The following is a 20,399-nucleotide window of genomic DNA, read 5'->3' on the forward strand; positions in this document are numbered from 1 at the left end:
TCAGTCAAATTAATTCTTTAATTTGCACTATCTTTTCTTTTTGTCGTATCTTGGTCGTAGACAAACCATAGCCTACAGTAGGCTACAGGTCAACATAAACAAAAAGAGAACAGATTAAAATAGGAAATGTCAACAATTCCATTTTCACAATGATTAAAACTTTCATGCTTTAAATTCTTCGCTAGATGATGTCAAGACTAAATATTATCTAGATCTTTATATCTAGATCTCTAACCCTAATCATCTAAAATTCTAAAGTTAAGTATGATAATGATAATTAAATGATATAATCATAATGTTAATCATAATTTGACATAATCATAATGATTTAAGTAATTTAACTGATAATGTTATGATAATCATAAAAAAAATGATTATAAAAATAGAATCTAATCTATTTAAAGTCTATTATCTAGATCTAGATCTAACTTAATCTAAGTTATAGATCTAGATCTAGAAATTCTAGATCTAGTAAGTTCAATCTAGATTCTAGATATTCTAAGATATCTATATACTAATATATAATTATATAGATGATCTAGCTGAAGAATCTAGCTTATATAATTAGAGCATCCCTATGAGCCTATGATGAAAATCAAGGAACAGATGAGATGAGATCTGTTCTAGATCTATAGTCTATAGACTACTACTAATAGTATTGTAACTATCTTATATAGATCTATTATATGGATTATATGGAATTGTTACTATAGTCTATAAGTTACCATATAAGTATAATTATATATATATATTATATACTATACTATAGTATATACTATATATATAGATTAACATTATTAATGATGTCATTAAATCATTAAGGATCTAAGAAATTGTTGTTTTCTTTAGCCTTTAGCTTTATAATTTTGTTTTGTATTTTCTGTTTAAATTTACAGAGCTATGAATGCCAGAGTACTAATACAAGTGTACAGTTTCTAATAGTGATGCATATAATGGCAAGAAGGGGTGTTTTGAGTGCTAAATTAAATCAGACACAAGGTAGTTAATATTAGAATCTAGACTAGCCTGACTAGACTAGATATTTGTGTTTAAATAGAAATCTTAGAAACAGAAAGACATTTACATTATTTGTCCTATAGATTGAAAGGTCTCAAAGAGGATACTTTACTTAACATTAGAAATCTAAATGATACTATTATAGATCTATATATAGGTACTTGATATATAATTCATTACTTGATTCAGATCCCCTCCCAATTATGGTCATAACATTTATTTATTTTAATGATTAGTCACTGGCACTAAGCATTTAGATTTTGGATGTTTCTTATTTATTTTTTTATGTCAGGAAGATATGGCATGAAGGGTTTGAAATTTATATGCATGCAAGATTTTCTGGGACCCCCGAAAGGGGAAAAGACGCTATTAGTTTTGTGTGGAATGTCTGTCCATCCGTCCCGTTTACATCTCATAAACTTGAAAAGATAGTGAAAATCTGACATCATATTAATTTAGACCAGTGGTTCCCAAACTTTTTTCTCTCATAGACCCCTTGCCTTGTTTTCTGGTTTTCGGTAGACCCCCTGTTTAACTTACAAATTTTTTCAAATTCAACAACATTGTTTTACAACTAATTTCTATCTGTAGTGAGTTGAAAAGTGAAAAAGTAATTTAAAGCTACATATTAAATTATAGAGATCTATCTTTTTTTTTTATTGATAAAATTCAAATTGAAACCAATTAAAATAAAAATTAATATGTACAGGAATCACCAAACAAACTGGAAATGTCTTTTTGCAGGTTTATCATCCGTTGCTACAGATGTGTTTCAAACAGGAATTTGTTGTTCAATGAAGTAGTGCTTCAAACATTAAATATTAATTATTTAATAAAGTTTTCGCAAAGAGCAGTTTCTGGCGTATTTCTTGATCTTTCAAGTGATGGCTGCCTGGTCGTGCGGTTTGCGCGCTGGACTGTCGTTCAGATTTATCGATGGTCCAGGGTTCAAACCCTGCCCGCTCCCATCCCCCGTCGTCCTGCGGGAGGTTTGGACTAGGAAGTAATTATCTTCAACTCTGAAGGAACATCCGAAACATGTAAAACAAACAAAACAAACAAGTGTTGCTCATATATTGAGTCCGCAAACATGTTATCACTATCAGGAGAAGGGGCGAAGCCAGTAAGCGTCAAGCATGAAGGGCTCATTAGCCTTGGCTGGCTACCCACCTAGCCGAAGTAATGAATTCAAAACTCTCCTGCCTTGCAACTAAATTCAAACATGGGAAAGGTTTTGTGGGTCAATCCTGAGTAAAAAAAAAGAAAGGAGCCGGCGACTCTAATGCAGTTTGCAACACACATCACTACACCCTGTCATAGCCTGTGACACAGCTGATCCCAAACTGTATATGTCGTTTGCAAATAATAATAAGCTTTTAATTTTATAACTCATGCCACTGACGTGTCCTTGAACTGTAGTGTTGCTTAAAGCAGTTCTTTTAATAATACCAGGTGTAGGTTTGTGTGAAACAGTGTTTACAACTACAACGGCTGGTAAAATCAATGTTTTACCTTTAATGTTTTACGTGTTTTGTCATAAAAAAGTGAAGTTTCCCTTTCAGATCTTGTGATGGTGTTAAGATTATCTGTTTCTTTGGCCAACGGTTAATGAGCATGGTGTCATGTGGCCAGCACAACGACCAACCGTCTTTACTTTTCCTAATATAAGTCAGGTACCCATTAGAGTTGGGTGGGCTCAGGGGAGCCTTAAAAATCATGAAATTAAAAATTCACAGAGATTCGAATCCAGGAGCCCAGGTTCAGTAGCCAAGCGCCTATTTTGCTATAAGTAAACAGATAGTGTAAGACACCCACAAACCATGATCTTCTCTATATGATGTTGAAGAGATTTTGTGGGTCTAAGTTTTTCTAATTTTTTTTGTCAGGGTGACATTGTCTCAGTTGATTCTCAAGCGTAATTAGTTTAATATCGCCATAAAAAGGCAATTGGCATGTTTGATAAGGAAGGAATGAACAATTTTAAATAATCAACGCTATACAGTTTACATTTCTTTTTGCTAAACATTACTTGCATGTAGACACAATTAAGTTACTTAAATAATTATTGAAATTAAATACAACAATTTTTCGTTTGAATAGCAGGATAAATATTTAAAGGATTAACTTATGCACACATTATATGTTAGTGTGAAGAATTAAATTAATAGGATGTAAATATTAAAGTCACAACGTGCTTAAATGAAATCTATTATCGTAGACCCCCGTGGACATCTCATAGACCCCCAATTTGTTTTTTCACTTTCGTAGACCCTTTGGAAGTCTTCGTAGACCCCTGGGGGTCTATATAGACCACTTTGGGAATAACTGATTTAGACCATTCAAAATTCTGATGCAACGGCTACTTTTTTCTTTTCTGAAACCGAAAAATCTAATTTTTAAATCACTTATGCAAGCAGTTTTTTCATAAAAATACATGTACCACTTTTACAACTATTCACTATTAATAGTAACAAACACAGGAGGCTACTTAGTTGGGGAGTTAACTATTTACCATATTTTTAACACATTTATGTAAATGGTTTTAGATTTTTTTGCCATAAAAATTTTTTCTTACATTTGTATTGCTAAGTACAGTAAGTTCTGTTATACTAACTACTACATTTACACAAAAAATTGTTTACTTTTTTTTTAAAGAGAAAAAATCTATTTAGTATTGTTACAAATGAACAGTGATAGGTAGAGGTCAACGTATGACCCCGGCGAGATGACACAGCAGCTAGTGTTCCCTGGAATCTACATGTACAAACAAAGACAGGATGTGACGTGTCCACACGTGTTGTTCCAGGGGACGAACAGATCTAAGTAGGGGGACAGTTACTAATGAATAGTGACAAATAAAGGTCACTACGTGTGACCCCGACTTGATGACACTGCAGCGAGTGTTTTCTGGAATCTACGTGTATAAATAAAGACAGGATGTGACGTTTCCTGACATGTTTTTCCAGAGGATACTAGGAGTGTTTGTGCAACTTTGGACAAGCGATTAGGGACTCTATATAAGCCAGAGAGTTAATGTGAAAGTCAGTCGTATGGAGTCGTGAGTGAGCCGTTACAGTCGATACAGACGATGTAAGACGTGTGCGGCTCTGTGGAAGAGAAATGTGTACGACTCGATGCAAGTTAACTAGGGTAGAGTTAACTGGAGTGGACTACTGTCGTTAAAGTCTATACAGCGAACTACAGTGGACTTGAGCCGTTACAGTCGATACAGTCGATGTAAGACGTGTGCGGCTCTGATTCGGTAGACTTGAGTACGACTTGGTTCAGCTTTAGGAGACCTGGAGCGACACTGGGAAGTGTGTCGTTGGTCTGTTCTGCGGAATACGGCTCGATGCAAGTTGAGAAGAGAAGAATTGCAACGAAGTGAAGAGATGCATTGCAACGAAGTATAGCTAACTGTAAACTGACAGATATTGTACAGTCTTCTACGCTACATGTTACAGTAACAAATTGTTAGAGTTATTAGTCAATAAAGTTATATGAAGCTGAGAGTTTAGTCGTCAAGTTCTTTGCAGTGTTTTTATTTGTGTGCCAACTAATACATCTAGCCAGAAGATTCAGAAATACGTAACAATTGGTGTCAGAAGTGGGATCTTTCTGGCTAGAATGTGCTCCATCAAACTTCTTAATGAACTTGACATGAAAGAACTTAGACAAGAGCTTCGAGAAAGAGGTCTACAGCTTAACGGAAATAAGGAAACGCTAACAGCACGTCTCAGACAAGCCCTGTTGGAGGAAGATGAGAATCCAGACACTTGCCAATTTGAAATTAAACCTAATACGATGGAGCTCCTGAGAACTTTGCAATACAAAATGAACTCGGTGAAAGAGAGCATTAAGGAGATAGAATCAGAAATCAACACTAGATTTTCTTCATTTAACCAGTTGATTAAAGTCATGAATGAGAATGAACAAATAGCTACCACGACCAACAAGACTGAAGAACAAACAGATACAATGAAAGATCAAACTAGAATCATGATTAACGAGCTGCTGAACACCCAACATTATCAGATTGAGTCGACAGATGAAAGAGCTACACCATTGATGAACAGCGAACAATTGTCCAACCAAGAATGTGGCGATACAGACAATTACGATAGGGATGCTGGTGATGGTTGTGCTGTCTGTGACTGTGATAGCAAACCAAACGAATGTGGCCCACAAGAAATGAAAAGAGACGATAGCTGTTACTATTTCAACGAAAAGCAGAATGAGACCGCTGAAGAAACAATAGAAGAGACCTATAGTTTGACCGAAGCTTTAGCTATAGATAAACTTGATATGAGTACCTCAACCAGCCAAACAGATCAAGACAACGTTGGGTCTGCGTCCAAGCCTGTTGCTGTGGGCCTTGAAGACTTCTGTCTATCTGCCATTGTCTACGAGAGGAACTCGAAGCTGGATTATTTCACCCATGCGTTTGACAAGAACTGTACGTACGTAGCTATGCAAGAAGACTGTGAATGCCAAGAAATACACCAACAAGCTCTAGACTTAACAGAAGCTTGTACAGCTATCAAGGTAGGCGTGAGAAGCCCTGGTGATAGTCAAGGAATTACAATAGAAACTGATGCTGAAGTTGATGGACCTTTGCACGTTGAATGTTATCAACCTGCCCCACAATCGAGTCCTCCAGACTCGGATGAAGGTGATGACGTGTTTGACAACTTGCCTTCAAGTGGACTTGCAGCTCATTCGCAAAGCACCCATCGAAGAATAATGCTGAAACAACTTGTTAGATCAACAGTCTTGATGACTACAGCTATGAAATGCAATACCTTCCTATGTGCTATGTGGCTGCCATCAGCATTGATTGACAAGAAAGTAAGACAACGACATCAACGCAACCAAAGAAATATCAAATTGAGGAGGCGGAGAAAGCGACACATGCAGAGTGCAACGTGGATGGCTCCAACAAGATCAAGATACAAACCCACCCCTTCTCCCACTGATAGACCCCCACCTGCATTTATGAAACTCCATAGCCCATGTTGTTAGAAAACAAGCCCACCACTTCTCCCACTGATAGACCCCCACCTGCACTGATGAAACTCCACAGCCCATGTTTTTAGAAAGATTCTGTCCGGAACCATCAGACCAAAGAAGAAAGCCTTACGAATCAGTTAAAAGTGTGAAGCCACTAATGAATAATCTAAGAACATTCCTCATGAGAATAGGTTGATGAAGTATAACAGAGGTTTTAGAAGAACGCTAATTAAGTCAGAAGCAAGAAGGACAGAAAAGAAATAGTTTAAGATGTCAGAACTGTAGTGAGTAACCATCTGTGACAGAACTGTACAAGAAGATCAACCCAACAGGCATCGTACAAACCCAAAGTCAGTTGCTGTTGTAAGAAGAACATGTGAATATTGCTGTACTGTAATGAACCTGGTCATCTCTGAAGAAGCTCTGGAAAAAGCCTAACCCATCTGTAAAAAGATGCTTGAAAATGTAAAACTCAGCCAGTGAAGCACGAACTCGTTAGAATGCTGATGAATTTTCTCGACAAGAGTGCCCAATGTCGTCATCTGAAGGTCGATGTTTCCATACCAAGATTGATGAAAACATTTGTGAGGAACTGCTGAAAAATGAGGATTTGGCTCCCATTCTTCTATGGAAAGAAGATGGACAACTGCCAGATTGAAAGAACATCTCTGAGAAGGGGGCAACCACCAAAGCTTCCTACTTGATCGTCGATCGATTTCATCAGTATCGTGATGAAGTAGAATCTGTTCGGGACGAACAGATCTAAGAAGGGGGCAGTGTTACAAATGAACAGTGATAGGTAGAGGTCAACGTATGACCCCGGCGAGATGACACAGCAGCTAGTGTTCCCTGGAATCTACATGTACAAACAAAGACAGGATGTGACGTGTCCACACGTGTTGTTCCAGGGGACGAACAGATCTAAGTAGGGGGACAGTTACTAATGAATAGTGACAAATAAAGGTCACTACGTGTGACCCCGACTTGATGACACTGCAGCGAGTGTTTTCTGGAATCTACGTGTATAAATAAAGACAGGATGTGACGTTTCCTGACATGTTTTTCCAGAGGATACTAGGAGTGTTTGTGCAACTTTGGACAAGCGATTAGGGACTCTATATAAGCCAGAGAGTTAATGTGAAAGTCAGTCGTATGGAGTCGTGAGTGAGCCGTTACAGTCGATACAGACGATGTAAGACGTGTGCGGCTCTGTGGAAGAGAAATGTGTACGACTCGATGCAAGTTAACTAGGGTAGAGTTAACTGGAGTGGACTACTGTCGTTAAAGTCTATACAGCGAACTACAGTGGACTTGAGCCGTTACAGTCGATACAGTCGATGTAAGACGTGTGCGGCTCTGATTCGGTAGACTTGAGTACGACTTGGTTCAGCTTTAGGAGACCTGGAGCGACACTGGGAAGTGTGTCGTTGGTCTGTTCTGCGGAATACGGCTCGATGCAAGTTGAGAAGAGAAGAATTGCAACGAAGTGAAGAGATGCATTGCAACGAAGTATAGCTAACTGTAAACTGACAGATATTGTACAGTCTTCTACGCTACATGTTACAGTAACAAATTGTTAGAGTTATTAGTCAATAAAGTTATATGAAGCTGAGAGTTTAGTCGTCAAGTTCTTTGCAGTGTTTTTATTTGTGTGCCAACTAATACATCTAGCCAGAAGATTCAGAAATACGTAACAGTATGCATATAAGTTGGACATCATTTAATACAACAATTAATGAGTAGTTTTTTCATATTATCGCTTTTACACTAGCACCACTAGATCACATGAATTTTTTTTTTTTTTTTATTTTTTTTTTTATGAAAATGTTTTTTCCTTGAGGAATAAGAGATTGTCCCTTTACAAAACAATTAGAGCAATTATATATTCATTATAAGACATTAGTTAGGCCAGGTCCACATCTAACTTCACATTCACTTTCACCTATCCTTTGGTCTGTGGACAGCTGGGGCACCACATAAGATCCGTTAACCTTCTTTCTCCATTCTTCTCTGTCATTTGTCTTTGATAGAATTTCATTCTGATGTTCTTTCTGAAAATATTGAAACCTGCCTTTTTACCTGCCTGGGTGGACCACTTCAGGGCCGATTTTGACTTTGTGTGACTGTGTCTCCACACAAACTGTCTTTGCAACCTAGTTAAAAATATTTTTAACCACCCCTGGATGAACTAGATTAGCCTTAGGTTCCAGCTTTATGCTATTTATGGATCATGCTTACTCTTTAGATGTTAATTAGCAGGTATTTATGGAAAGGAAGCCATAATTTGTAGATTATATTGTTTGGTATTTATTATATTTTGTTTGGTAATGTGGTGTGATGTTAAAGTTTCCACTTTTTTCAGAAGTCCCCTATACAGGACACTCTTAAATTGTCATTAAAATACTGATGCGAGGAGTAAAACATTTGAGTGTTAACCAAATTTATTACAAAGCTAATATCAACTTACTCTCTCTTTTCTGTCTGGTAAAAAGTTTGTACACATTATTTCTCCCACATACAATCTTGTAAACAGCTGATATTTTGCACAATTATTTCTTTCACCTGACAGCACAAGAATCAATAAAAATAAAATTAACCAATTAGTTTATTCACTATTGGTAATTAATTATCTTGTTTGGTATCTCGAACAATGGAATGAAATTGTACTTGACTGAAGTGGTGGTATAAGCTCATTTAGTCCCCTTTATAGGTTATCATCTGAGGCTTAGTGAACACAAACATGAAATAGAAACAACAGATAACTTACACAATCATCAATGTTTATACGCTCTTTTCACTAGTGGTTACAGTGTTGTCTTGAGAAGCCTGAGAAGGCTATAGCCCACAAGTTCGAATACAGGTCGTTCACTTTTTTTTTAATAAATACATTTAAAAAACAATCACCCGTTCTTTCTCCCCCACCCCTTTTCAACTGGTCCAGACAAGCGATAGGATCATAGCATACTGAGAAAGCTAAAAGCATGAAATTGCACTAGACAAAAACAATTGGTAAAAATAATATCTAAACGTACAGATTTATTATTGTTGTAATTATAATTTATTATAAATTTAATTACCTGACTGATCCAAACTAATTGATACACCTAATATAAGCTTTGTTTAAAAAAAAAAAATTATTTTTTTTTATTTTGCTTCTTTATTTCATTGTGGGGGGAACAGAGAGAGTAAAGCAGTTAAGGCACACGACAAGTAGCAGCAAAATCAAAGTCACTCATTTGATGCCTAGCCACTGAGTCTTATACTGAAAGGGGAAGCTTCATTAGTTAGCTAAATTACCAGGTAGTGCTCTATAAAGAAAGTAATGAATGGAACAGCAAAGGGTGTTAGCAGTGATAATTACTGGAGTGTTTTGCTGTTTAAGCAATGATGTAATTGAAGAAATTGGAAAAATATTTATTAAATAATTTTTTTGTTGTTGCTCTGTTGTACATAACTAATCTGTCCAAGAAAGGGCCAAATTATTTGATGAAAGGAACCACTCATACCTTAACTTGTTATAACAAAAATGGTTCATTGCTTACCACATTATATCCTCATGAATTTCCCCTGCTAACAAATATCTGAAGATCTCAAACAGAAACTTTTGTATTGTTGGAAGCAGCCACTTTAATTTTCTTTATGAACATTTAAAAAATTATCCTTTTTTTTTTTTAATTCAGAATATTTTACTTGTGCAACTGAAGATGGACTTCGGATTTTTCACATGGACCCACTAGTGCAAATCAATTTTGTTGGTTAGTAATCATAAGTTTATTGGACCACAATGTAAACAATCATTTTGGCCCTAATAGCTGGTTGGTCATATTAACCAGTTTCGACTACACTTGAAAACATAATTTTGATGGAATGAAAGTGAATAAGGTTGGGAGGGTACTTCAAAGCACCTTCATGCTAATTTAAAAAATAAAATGTATATTAAGTAAATTTTCTTTTCAAAATAAGTTTTTATAAAGAGATATTTTAATGGAAAAAATGACATTAATTGCTTTAAAAGTTGTTGAATTCTTTCATAATAAAATTAAACATGTATTACACCATCAACAAGATACAATAAAACTGCTCAATTTTCATTTCATTTTTATTGTAGCTAAGTGGTTGATAAGTTTGGTGTTATTTACATTCTCATATTGCTATTTAGAAGCTTTTATTTTAACTCTTTAACTCTGTAATTATTTTCCACGTCCGATGGAACTATTTATTTTGCTCAATTGTGTTTCACTACCCTGTTATGATTAAGCTTCAATAACTTTTTTTTGTATGTAATCAGAGAATGTTATGTTAGGAATATAATTATAAAAGAATACATGCTCTTTTTATATATCACAAAAATTAAAGTTTATGAAACCAATAATTAATTTAATTTAATGAGGTCAAATCAACGTTGGTATTGTCAGTTAGGAGAGAAAGAGTTAACAATACTAGGAGGATATTTTCATGTTCAATAATAATTATTAATTATTCTATAATTATTATTTTTTTTAGATGCTTCTAAAATTGGAAGTATTCGTATTGCTGAGATGAGATTTAGGTCAAATATAGTTGCTATAGTAAGTGGTGGCTCCAGACCATTGTTTGATGACAGAACAGGTCAGTTGATGATGATTGATAGATAATATTGATACTCTTATAATTTAGCCAATTGTGTTAAATTACCCTTAATTATTTTTAAAAAATTTAATTAATAATGAATTGTAAAAACAAAAATCTGGGATTTCTTGTAAAATTTATCAGTATTCTGATAATTATGTTGGAATTTATTTACTTGATTATTTTATGCTCTTGTCTACATATCTATCATTCTTTAGTGATTCTCTGGGATCTTCAGAAAGAGACAGCTGTTTCTAAAATTGTTGTCAAAGAACCAGTACTGGATGTCAAAATGACAAATGACAGGTTTGTTTAAGTTCAATAGTAAGTCAATCTTTATATCAAATGCCAGATTTTGTGACATTAAATTGTATTAGTTTTTCAATTTTGACCTCATCAGTTTTGTTTAAGCTAATTAGTCTGTGCTTACATGCAGGCTTTTGGTCAGATGAGCACATTAATCTATATTTTTTCATCACTTATTTTTTTTTTTTTGATGGATTTGTTTTACAGATTATTGGTCATTTTGAGAAGCAGAATCATTCTCCTCTCTTTTCCTAATGGAGAGACACTTTCTGAAATTTGTACTAGAGATAACCCAAATGGTAATAAAGTATACATGTTAATTTTCTTTCCTTACTAACTTTTGATGAATGTAATGGACTGGATTATTATTTTTACATTTTATTATCCTTTTCATCTGTTTTTTTTTTTTTTTTTTGGGGGGGGGGGGGGGGCATCATAAGAATATGTTCCCAACATTCCCTAAGTAATATTTACCTTATGATCTCTCTAGCTGTCTGTGCTGTGGCTCACCATGCAAGAAAACTTGTGTTTCCATCAAAAAAAAGTCGAGGAAGTATTCAAATTGAGGTTTGTAAATATTATCTATTAACTGTAGTTGTCACTTGGAGCTATACATTTCTGTCACATAATATTTGTTCTTGTATTTTCATTATTATATTCTAGTTGTCTAATTATAGTATTTGACCAATTACTGATTTTTCTAACAATCTTCATATTACATCTTTTCTTTCTCTTTTTCCATTCCTACTATTAGCTCACACTTTCATCATAGTCAAAATAAAAAAGCAAAAACAATCTAAATTTGAATAATTTATTTTTACTTTTTAGTATCCTAAAATTTTGCACTTAAAAACTCATGCTGCATGAGAATACATTTTATTAACCTTTCAAAAAGCTTTAATAATTGATTGAATAATATTTTTTTTTTATGTGGACAGAAGTATTAAATCGATGGATATTTTTTTTAATCATTCAGATGTTTTTTATCTCAATTTATATATTTATGTTAGAGGTTTGGCAATATGGCCAATTAGCTAAATTGTTAGAGTGTTGGTTAATCATCTGTCCACTAACTAATTTATACTGTATAATTATATTAGCTTGCAAACCAACACTGAGTGCCATCTCTTTAAATAAAATCTTAAATACAAATTTATATCGATATATAAAACTTCAACTTGAATTTCATTTTATTGTTCAGGAATTAGATAAGGATGACTCAGCACCAGAAAGTAAACCACCTTCTATTGTCCAAGCACACAGCAATGACATAATATGCGCAGCCATCAACTCAGCTGGCGACTGTATCGCCACAGCTTCAACTCAGGTACTTTGATATATCTTGTGTGCTAGTCTATAGATTTAACATTTGTTGTTTTTTTTATCTAAATCATCCTATTATTAAAATATAATCATACTTAAAATATAGTTGCTTTAATCAAAAGTAGTTTGATTCTGCTCCATAAAATAAAATATTTAGAAACATCAATGTAGTTAATGAAAAAACAAAACAGAAACAAAACTATAATTATAGGCCTACATTTTTTTATTATATGTGTCTACTGTGCACATCAAAAAATTATAATTTTCTGCAAATGCAATTTAATTCTAATTTCTTTTCAACTTGATTTATAAGTTTCATTTGATATGTCTATACACACACATAGTGCTGAGCATGTAAATTCTGTTGAATATTACTATTGGTTAACTTTTATAAGCATGTTGTGGTAATATTTCCAGATGTCAGCATTCATTTAGTTTTTAACATTAGTAAAAATAAGGAATTATCTATAAACTCATTTTAAACAATTATGATTTTTTTTTTTTTAATTTGAATTTGTTATTTTTTAAAATAGTTTGTATCCTCAATATTTAATACTAGCTGTGGTTCTGTGCTGTATCACACGCATTCTCATAGAATTTTATTTCACACAAGTTTGAAGCATTTTTATTCCAGCGCAACAGCTATTTAGAGTCTTAGGCTTATTGGTTAATCTGATGTAAACAAAATTCACTGCAATTATATATAATCAATTATAAATAGTTAAACAATGACATCATACTAGAAAAAAAAAGATAAACACCTAAAATATCTGTATTTATAAAATAATCAGGAAAATATTTTTAAAGTTAGTTGAAAACATAAATTGAATTTTCCCTATAGATCACAAGGTCTGAAAGGGAAACTTTTGTTTTTACTTTTCAATTTAATTAAAAGATGCACAAAACAAGAAATTAATGTGAGCATCGACTTTCTTAAACAGCACCTCTTAAACTAAGTCTTTCATAGTTCTTGATCTTTGTTATTAGCCAAACTTATAATTTTTTTGGACATGATCACAATGTTTTTAACCTTTTCCATTTCTGTTTTAAAAAATATATAGTGAATTGAGTGTAATACCTGTTTTAAATATCTCACAGGGAACTAATATTCATCTCTACAATGTTCACACCAAAGTAATCACCAAATTGCGTCGAGGTTTGGACAAAGCCAACATATACTGGTGAGTGGATATTTTAACTAATTAATTTCTGTATGACATTTTTTTTGTAAATTATTATTGCCAGGACTCTTATTACATAAAGAAAAGGTAGGTGAAACTAGTGCTTTTTTTTTTAGTGATTTATTTTTTTATTAGTTTTCTATATCAGTATAGGTATATACTTAGTTTATATTGGCTGATGTTTATTGGATAAAATTTGTAGAGTTTAAATATTTCTAATTAAACATTTTCTATATTATCATATATAGTTTGAACTTCAGTAAAGACAGCAGTTATCTCTCATGTTCCAGTGATAAAGGAACAGTCCATGTCTGGTCACTAAAAGATCCAGAAATGAATCCTGTGTCAACGTAAGGATTGAGTGATTGAGTTAATTGTTTTTCAAATATAGAGAATTGCTTTGTGTTTCCAAGAATAATTCCCAGTGTAAAATTTTACTTTTTTAAATTAACTTAATACCTAAAATTTGATTCACCAGATTGAAGCCCCTTGTGGGACTTCCCAGTGAAGTCAAGTCATATGCATCTTTCACTGTGACAGCTGAGTGTGCTTGTCTGTGCTCTTTTGGTGTGGGGGATGCTATGTTTGGTAAGTTCACACTAAATAGCATACATAAAGTGTGAAGAACTATCATAAATCATGCACATAAACATAATGTTCTATTCCCAAGCTTGTCTTTAGGAAATGTAGAAGAGGTCAAGAATGACTAAATAGATGCACTTTTAGTATACATCTCTAATGACTTTAAAGTTCACTACCTGAATGAAAAAATTGAAACACATTGGCACTTCAGGTCTAGCTTATCATTTATAACAATTATATAGAAAACAAAAAAAAAAAAAGATAGTAGATCCAAAATATTATTTTTAAAAAAGTATTCTTAAGACAACAAAAATCTATTGGAACATTTAATTTCAAGTCATAAGAACACACATTGTTAACTCTAAGCAGAGGACCTCAATAATTCTTTGAAATGGTAGCCCTGTTTTATAGTACAATGCAATGTCCTTGTAGTGAGAGTGTGTGACATTAGATTGCTCAACATCTGTGACATTAAATATAGATGTGAGGCTAGGTGCTGAAAGAAATACATACATTTTAAGTAATATGTATGTATCAACATCTGTGACATTTAATAAGATTTTATACCAATCACCAATTGATACACTAACTCACAAACATAGCTGTCCATCGTTCTTAAGCTTCAAGGGTTATTAACATTAAATGATATTTGGATTAATACTATGCATTTTAATGATCCATATTTGCCCTATTTTATGAAAGGAATTTCTTTTCAAATTTACTGATAAAAATCTTTTTTTTAATGCAAAAATGTATGTTTCTTTTTTTTTCTGTGACAACCAATCCCTGAATATTGTCAATGGCTCAATGAAGTTAATTAAATTAATGTCAAGAAAATGTGACATTGTTTCTCTAGCTGTTTTTTTTTTTTTTTTTTTTCTTTTAAAGTTTTCAATAAAAAGGTAAAAAAAAAAAGTACAATTTTCAATTAATTATGTCTTGGCAGAAACCTCTGAAAAAAATGTTTAATAACTTGGACAGACACCTCAGACGATAGCTATTTTAGAAATATCTCTATAAAAATGTCTACAGTTATCATAGATTCCATTTTTTTAATTTGAAAGATTTAAGTACATATATTTTGTTTTACAACTGAAGGAGAAATATGTGAAAAAAATTTAATGTTATTTAAATTAATCTTCTGAATTATTTTCCTTTTAACTAGAAATAAATTTTTGCAACTGTTGTATTATTCATTATACTATCAAGACACTGCTTTGAATAGTTTCTTGGTGTATATATATATATATATATATATATATATATATATATAAATTTTAAATCATAAATGAAAATAAGTTAGTTTGTATACTTATTTAATACTTACTTATTTCTCCCAAGTTTGAAATTTGTAGACACAATGTACCATATACATAAAAATTCAGTTGTTATTGTAATTATTTTGATTACTCAGGTAGGAATAATAAATTGGTTAAAATATGTTGAAATGGTGAATCAATGTTCCTGTGAAAGGTCTTGATTGGCGACTGATTTAGTCTTAAGTTTGACTATTAGTTAATGCCACATTGATTTCTATCTACAGCCATTTGTATGGATGGAAGCTTTCACAAGTACAAACTGGGCAGAGACGGATCACAGACAGAGACTGGCAGAAATTGTTTCAGAGTGTCCTACGACATCTATCCCAATTTAGGGGAACTTTATGATTAGAATATCGCAAGTGCAGTGTTCTTCTGAAAATAAGCAAACACTTGTAGAGAATGCTGGGTTTATAAGTAGAAGCATTGAATTCATAAATATTCTTTTAGCACAATAAGTTTATTTTCAAATTAGATTTTGATCATATATTCAAGTGTCTGTTCCTCTATACAATTTGATTAAAAATTTTAAAGTAACAATTTCTTTACTTTAAATGAGCTTTTTAAAAAATTGATAACACTTTATTCTGTAAGTTTCTAAACTTTAAAAAAGTTTAAATATATTATTAGTACCATTTTTAGGTCAATTGACTAAAGCCCCCACTATCCCTAAAACCCTTCTGTTTCCACTATAAAGCTGTGTGTTGGGTGATTGATGTTCTGAGCAGATGTCAACATGTACAGACATTACATTAGCTTGTCATTTGGCTGGCATTTAAATTTTTCAATATATATATACATTTGTTTTAGTGAAACATGCCACTATTATAAATACAAGGTGGAGTAACATTATATCGCAACTTGTACAGTTTTTATTCTATCAATGCTTAACTTTGACAGCTGTTGAAGGATGCATATATTCAATTGTATTTTCAATATTTCTGCACTATTTTGTATTCATCTTTTGCTGTAAAAAAATAAGTTAGATTGACATTGTAAAAACCTAACATTACTTATAAATATTTTATTTTGTCATTCTATAATGTGTTTGTCCAAAGTCCTCTGAGTTGTCCACACATTAAGCCTTGTAAAGTTGTCCATGATTTTGATACATTCAATGTGCAGCACTAGACTTCATCTTGAAAATTTGATGTCATTTTTTTTCTAATGTTACTTGTTGGTTTTTTTTTGTTTGTTTTCAGAATTTCATGTTTCAGATACTAATACATGATTTAAACAAAACTGTCACTATGTTTAATGAATCATTATTAAAAAGGTTTTGGTCTCTGTCAATGAAATTTGTTTTCTTTTGCATTTAGGATACAGTTTAGCAGTTTAACTTTTAGAAATGTTTAGAAAATGAACTATTGAAATTGACAAAAATTATAGTAATGAGCATTGATGAACAGTTTTTTCTTTAACTATACTGTATGTACCAGTTGCCAAGCTTAGTTTTGGCTATAATTGTTACCACTGTATAGTTATATTAAAAAGAAACATAATCATTTACAGTTAATCACTTGTATTCCAGAGCTTCTATTAAGATCATAAAATATTGATACATGTCAAATTGAAGAAACATCTCAATCTTTATATAGAAAGGGTGCCAACTATGAGGATGTGATTTACATGCAGCTGTATGATTTTAATGTGCACATCTTTTTTTTTTTATCCTAACACAGGCAATTATGGACAAGAATGATAACTTGTTGTTGGTCAACATTTGAAATCTTTGTTATTGGTGATTTTGTTTTGTTTTAAAAACATTTCTACAGTGAGGCTATGGTGTACAATGGACAGAACTAGGACACTGGTCACTGTAGGATGCTCTTCTCTTTTGTGTGCAATAAAGAAATCTCATCAAATTGTTTATTCTGTTCTTTTTTTTTTTTTTTATAAAGCTTATATCAACTCTAACTTTCTGTCTGTCTGTCTGGTAAAAAATTGAACATGTTTTTTCTCCTTTTTCCCATTCTCGGATCAAGTTGAAATTTTACATAATTATTCATAGTCGATGACAATACAGGAATCAATCCAAAAATTAACCAATTAGTTCATCAATTAGTACTAATTAATTTTGTTTTATATAACAGAAATGGTGCTAAACCCTACAATTTTCAGATAAATTGCAGTAATTAGTGGGTTTTTTTTCCCTTGGATAACCTTTGTTTTTAAAAAGGAGCCCATTTGCAGATAGACCATTCTTGTTAATGATGTCTACTCTTTATTTCTTATGCCAGTGTTGTTCAACAGTTGGAACTATTGTTCTTGATATTTACTTACTGGGTCTTATATATGTGGCTGCTTCTAGAAAACAAAAGGAGTCCTTCCTTCATTGTACTGGGACTTTTGTCTTTATATCTTGCCAGCATGTACCTGTGACCTTTCTCTTTTTTCTAAACAGACTCTCAAATGCAGGCTTTTAAATTTTAATTGCTATTTAATAGATTTGTCTGGACTCAAAATGTGCACAATTGTTTTGTACAGATCATCCACTCTGTCTGGTACAAACATTGTATAGATCATCCACTCTGTCTGGTACAAACATTGTACAGATCATCAACTCTGTCTGTTTGTCTGTCTGTCTGGTACAAACATTGTACAGGCTAGTTCTCCCACTTTCTAATCTCGGGATCAAGTGAAAACTTTACACAATTATTCATTGTCGATAAAAACGCATTAAATCAATAACAACAAAGTAGCAATGAGCTAATTAATTAGTGATTATTAATGTTTAAATAAATAAATTTTGTAGTATTGAAGGTATGGCAGCAAATGTGTGATTCTTCCCATTATAGAAGCTTTGTTGTTCTTAAGTATTTTTTATATTTTGCTTGTTTCTGAATAGTCGAAGTTAAAATGCATTTGCATACATTGTCTTCCTCATTTTGGTGACTTTATAAGCCATACTGATATCAGATAAATGTTTGAAAGACCCGTTCAAAATGTAATGAGTGTGTCTCTAGAGAAATCTGGTAACATTTCATATCCCTTTAAATAGATGGCGAAAATAATTGAAGACAGTGTTTGCTTTTCGGCATCATTATATTCTCTTAAAAAGTCGAGTGAGTCAAGTCGTTTTCTGTATTAGTTGTTCAGACTGTTGGTTACTTCCCGTACGCTAGTTTGCTTCCTCGGTGACTCTACAATGACGTCATGAATACAAATAATATCGAAAGATGATTCGGCCTTGTCTGAATCTACTTCTGACCTTGAGCCTTTCGCTCTGCTCTGACCTTGAAACTTTTGCATTATATTCTGGTCGCTCCCAGCATTACCTTAAAATGTGTTTGCATGCATTGCCTTCCTTTTGGTGACTTAATTAGCCATTAATCCTACTGATAGACCAGAGGTGTAGTGGGGGGGGGGGGACACGACGCCACACGCACAGACATAGAGGAGCCAAAAAAAAATTATTATTCAAATATTTTAGTTGGGTACTACATTTTAAGGTTATTTGTATTATATTATTATTAAATACTTTTTATTTATAAACCTATATTTCTATGTGGTGTTCATGGGAAAAAAAAGGGAGGGGTGCTTTGCTAACTACGCCTCTGTGATAGACGAGGAATGTTTTGATGAATGCGTGTGTCCAGAGAAATAGGGTAACATTTGATCCTTTGGATAGATGGCGATAATAATTGAAGACAGTGCAAAAAAATGCATTGGTTACAATTGAATGATTTTGAGATAGATTACGTTTTACAAATCTGTCTGGATGGATTTTTTGACACCTTTTTTTCTCCCACTTCCTGTTCTCAGATGAAGTGAAAATTTTGCACAATTATTGTCGATGACAACACATAAATTAGTATTGAAAAAAGGGAAATAGACGTGCAATATTGAGAGATATGGCAGCAATTGGATCGTGCTCTTCCTTCAATCAATATAAGTTTTGTTTTTGAAAAAGTATTTTTATATTTTTCTTGTTAAAAATATAGACCTGGTCTGTTATCTTTTCTGTAATATTTTTAAACATTCTAATGTCTTGTTTTTAAATGAGTTGAACAATTTGGAAACTATGGTTTTCATTTGTATGTATTGATCTAGTGGTAAAATCAGTTCTGAAGCTAGTGTGTTCTCACTTTGGCCTACTGTCTATTGATCTAGTGGTAGAATCAGTTCTGAAGCTAGTGTGTTCTCACTTTGGCCTAGTGTCTATTGATCTAGTGGTAGAATCAGTTCTGAAGCTAGTGTGTTCTCACTTTGGCCTACTGTCTATTGATCTAGTGGTAGAATCAGTTCTGAAGCTAGTGTGTTCTCACTTTGCCCTAGTGTCTATTGATCTAGTGGTAGAATCAGTTCTGAAGCTAGTGTGTTCTCACTTTGGCCTACTGTCTATTGATCTAGTGGTAGAATCAGTTCTGAAGCTAGTGTGTTCTCACTTTGCCCTAGTGTCTATTGATCTAGTGGTAGAATCAGTTCTGAAGCTAGTGTGTTCTCACTTTGGCCTACTGTCTATTGATCTAGTGGTAGAATCAGTTCTGAAGCTAGTGTGTTCTCACTTTGCCCTAGTGTCTATTGATCTAGTGGTAGAATCAGTTCTGAAGCTAGTGTGTTCTCACTTTGCCCTAGTGTCTATTGATCTAGTGGTAGAATCAGTTCTGAAGCTAGTGTGTTCTCACTTTGCCCTAGTGTCTATTGATCTAGTGGTAGAATCAGTTCTGAAGCTAGTGTGTTCTCACTTTGCCCTAGTGTCTATTGATCTAGTGGTAGAATCAGTTCTGAAGCTAGTGTGTTCTCACTTTGCCCTAGTGTCTATTGATCTGCCATAAAACTCGACATCTTGCCAAGAAAACCACTCATACACTCTACACTATAAATCTGGTTGTTATACAGCATTTCCAGTCTTGGTGCAGGGTCGGCCTCAAGCATAGGCAAACTAGGCAGCCGCCTAAGGCCTCCAGTTGGCGGAACCTCGCACAGGACTCAATCAATTTTTGTTTAGAGAAGAAAAAGCTCAACTTGTAACCATGGTTACTCTAGAAGTACACGAGGTTTTTAATTAATTTGATTTTTATTTTTTCGTTGTTTAGTTTTTATTTTTCTA

The 20,399-nt window shown here is 33.2% G+C and overlaps 1 protein-coding gene across 1 annotated transcript; it reads left to right on the forward strand.

Annotated features, from left to right (window-relative positions):
- Nucleotides 1-60: 60 nt before the first annotated feature.
- Nucleotides 61-17,216, forward strand: LOC106078461 (WD repeat domain phosphoinositide-interacting protein 4-like). The gene is made up of 12 exons (XM_056020735.1): nt 61-256; nt 895-999; nt 9,708-9,782; nt 10,531-10,635; nt 10,854-10,941; nt 11,149-11,240; nt 11,432-11,508; nt 12,143-12,268; nt 13,363-13,445; nt 13,694-13,795; nt 13,924-14,033; nt 15,571-17,216. The coding sequence occupies exons 2-12, from the start codon at nt 945-947 to the stop codon at nt 15,696-15,698; spliced, it is 1,041 nt and encodes a 346-aa protein (XP_055876710.1). The 5' UTR covers nt 61-256; nt 895-944; the 3' UTR covers nt 15,699-17,216.
- Nucleotides 17,217-20,399: the final 3,183 nt, after the last annotated feature.

Source organism: Biomphalaria glabrata, chromosome 2, assembly GCF_947242115.1.
Source record: "Biomphalaria glabrata chromosome 2, xgBioGlab47.1, whole genome shotgun sequence".
Taxonomy (NCBI): Eukaryota; Metazoa; Mollusca; class Gastropoda; family Planorbidae; genus Biomphalaria; species Biomphalaria glabrata.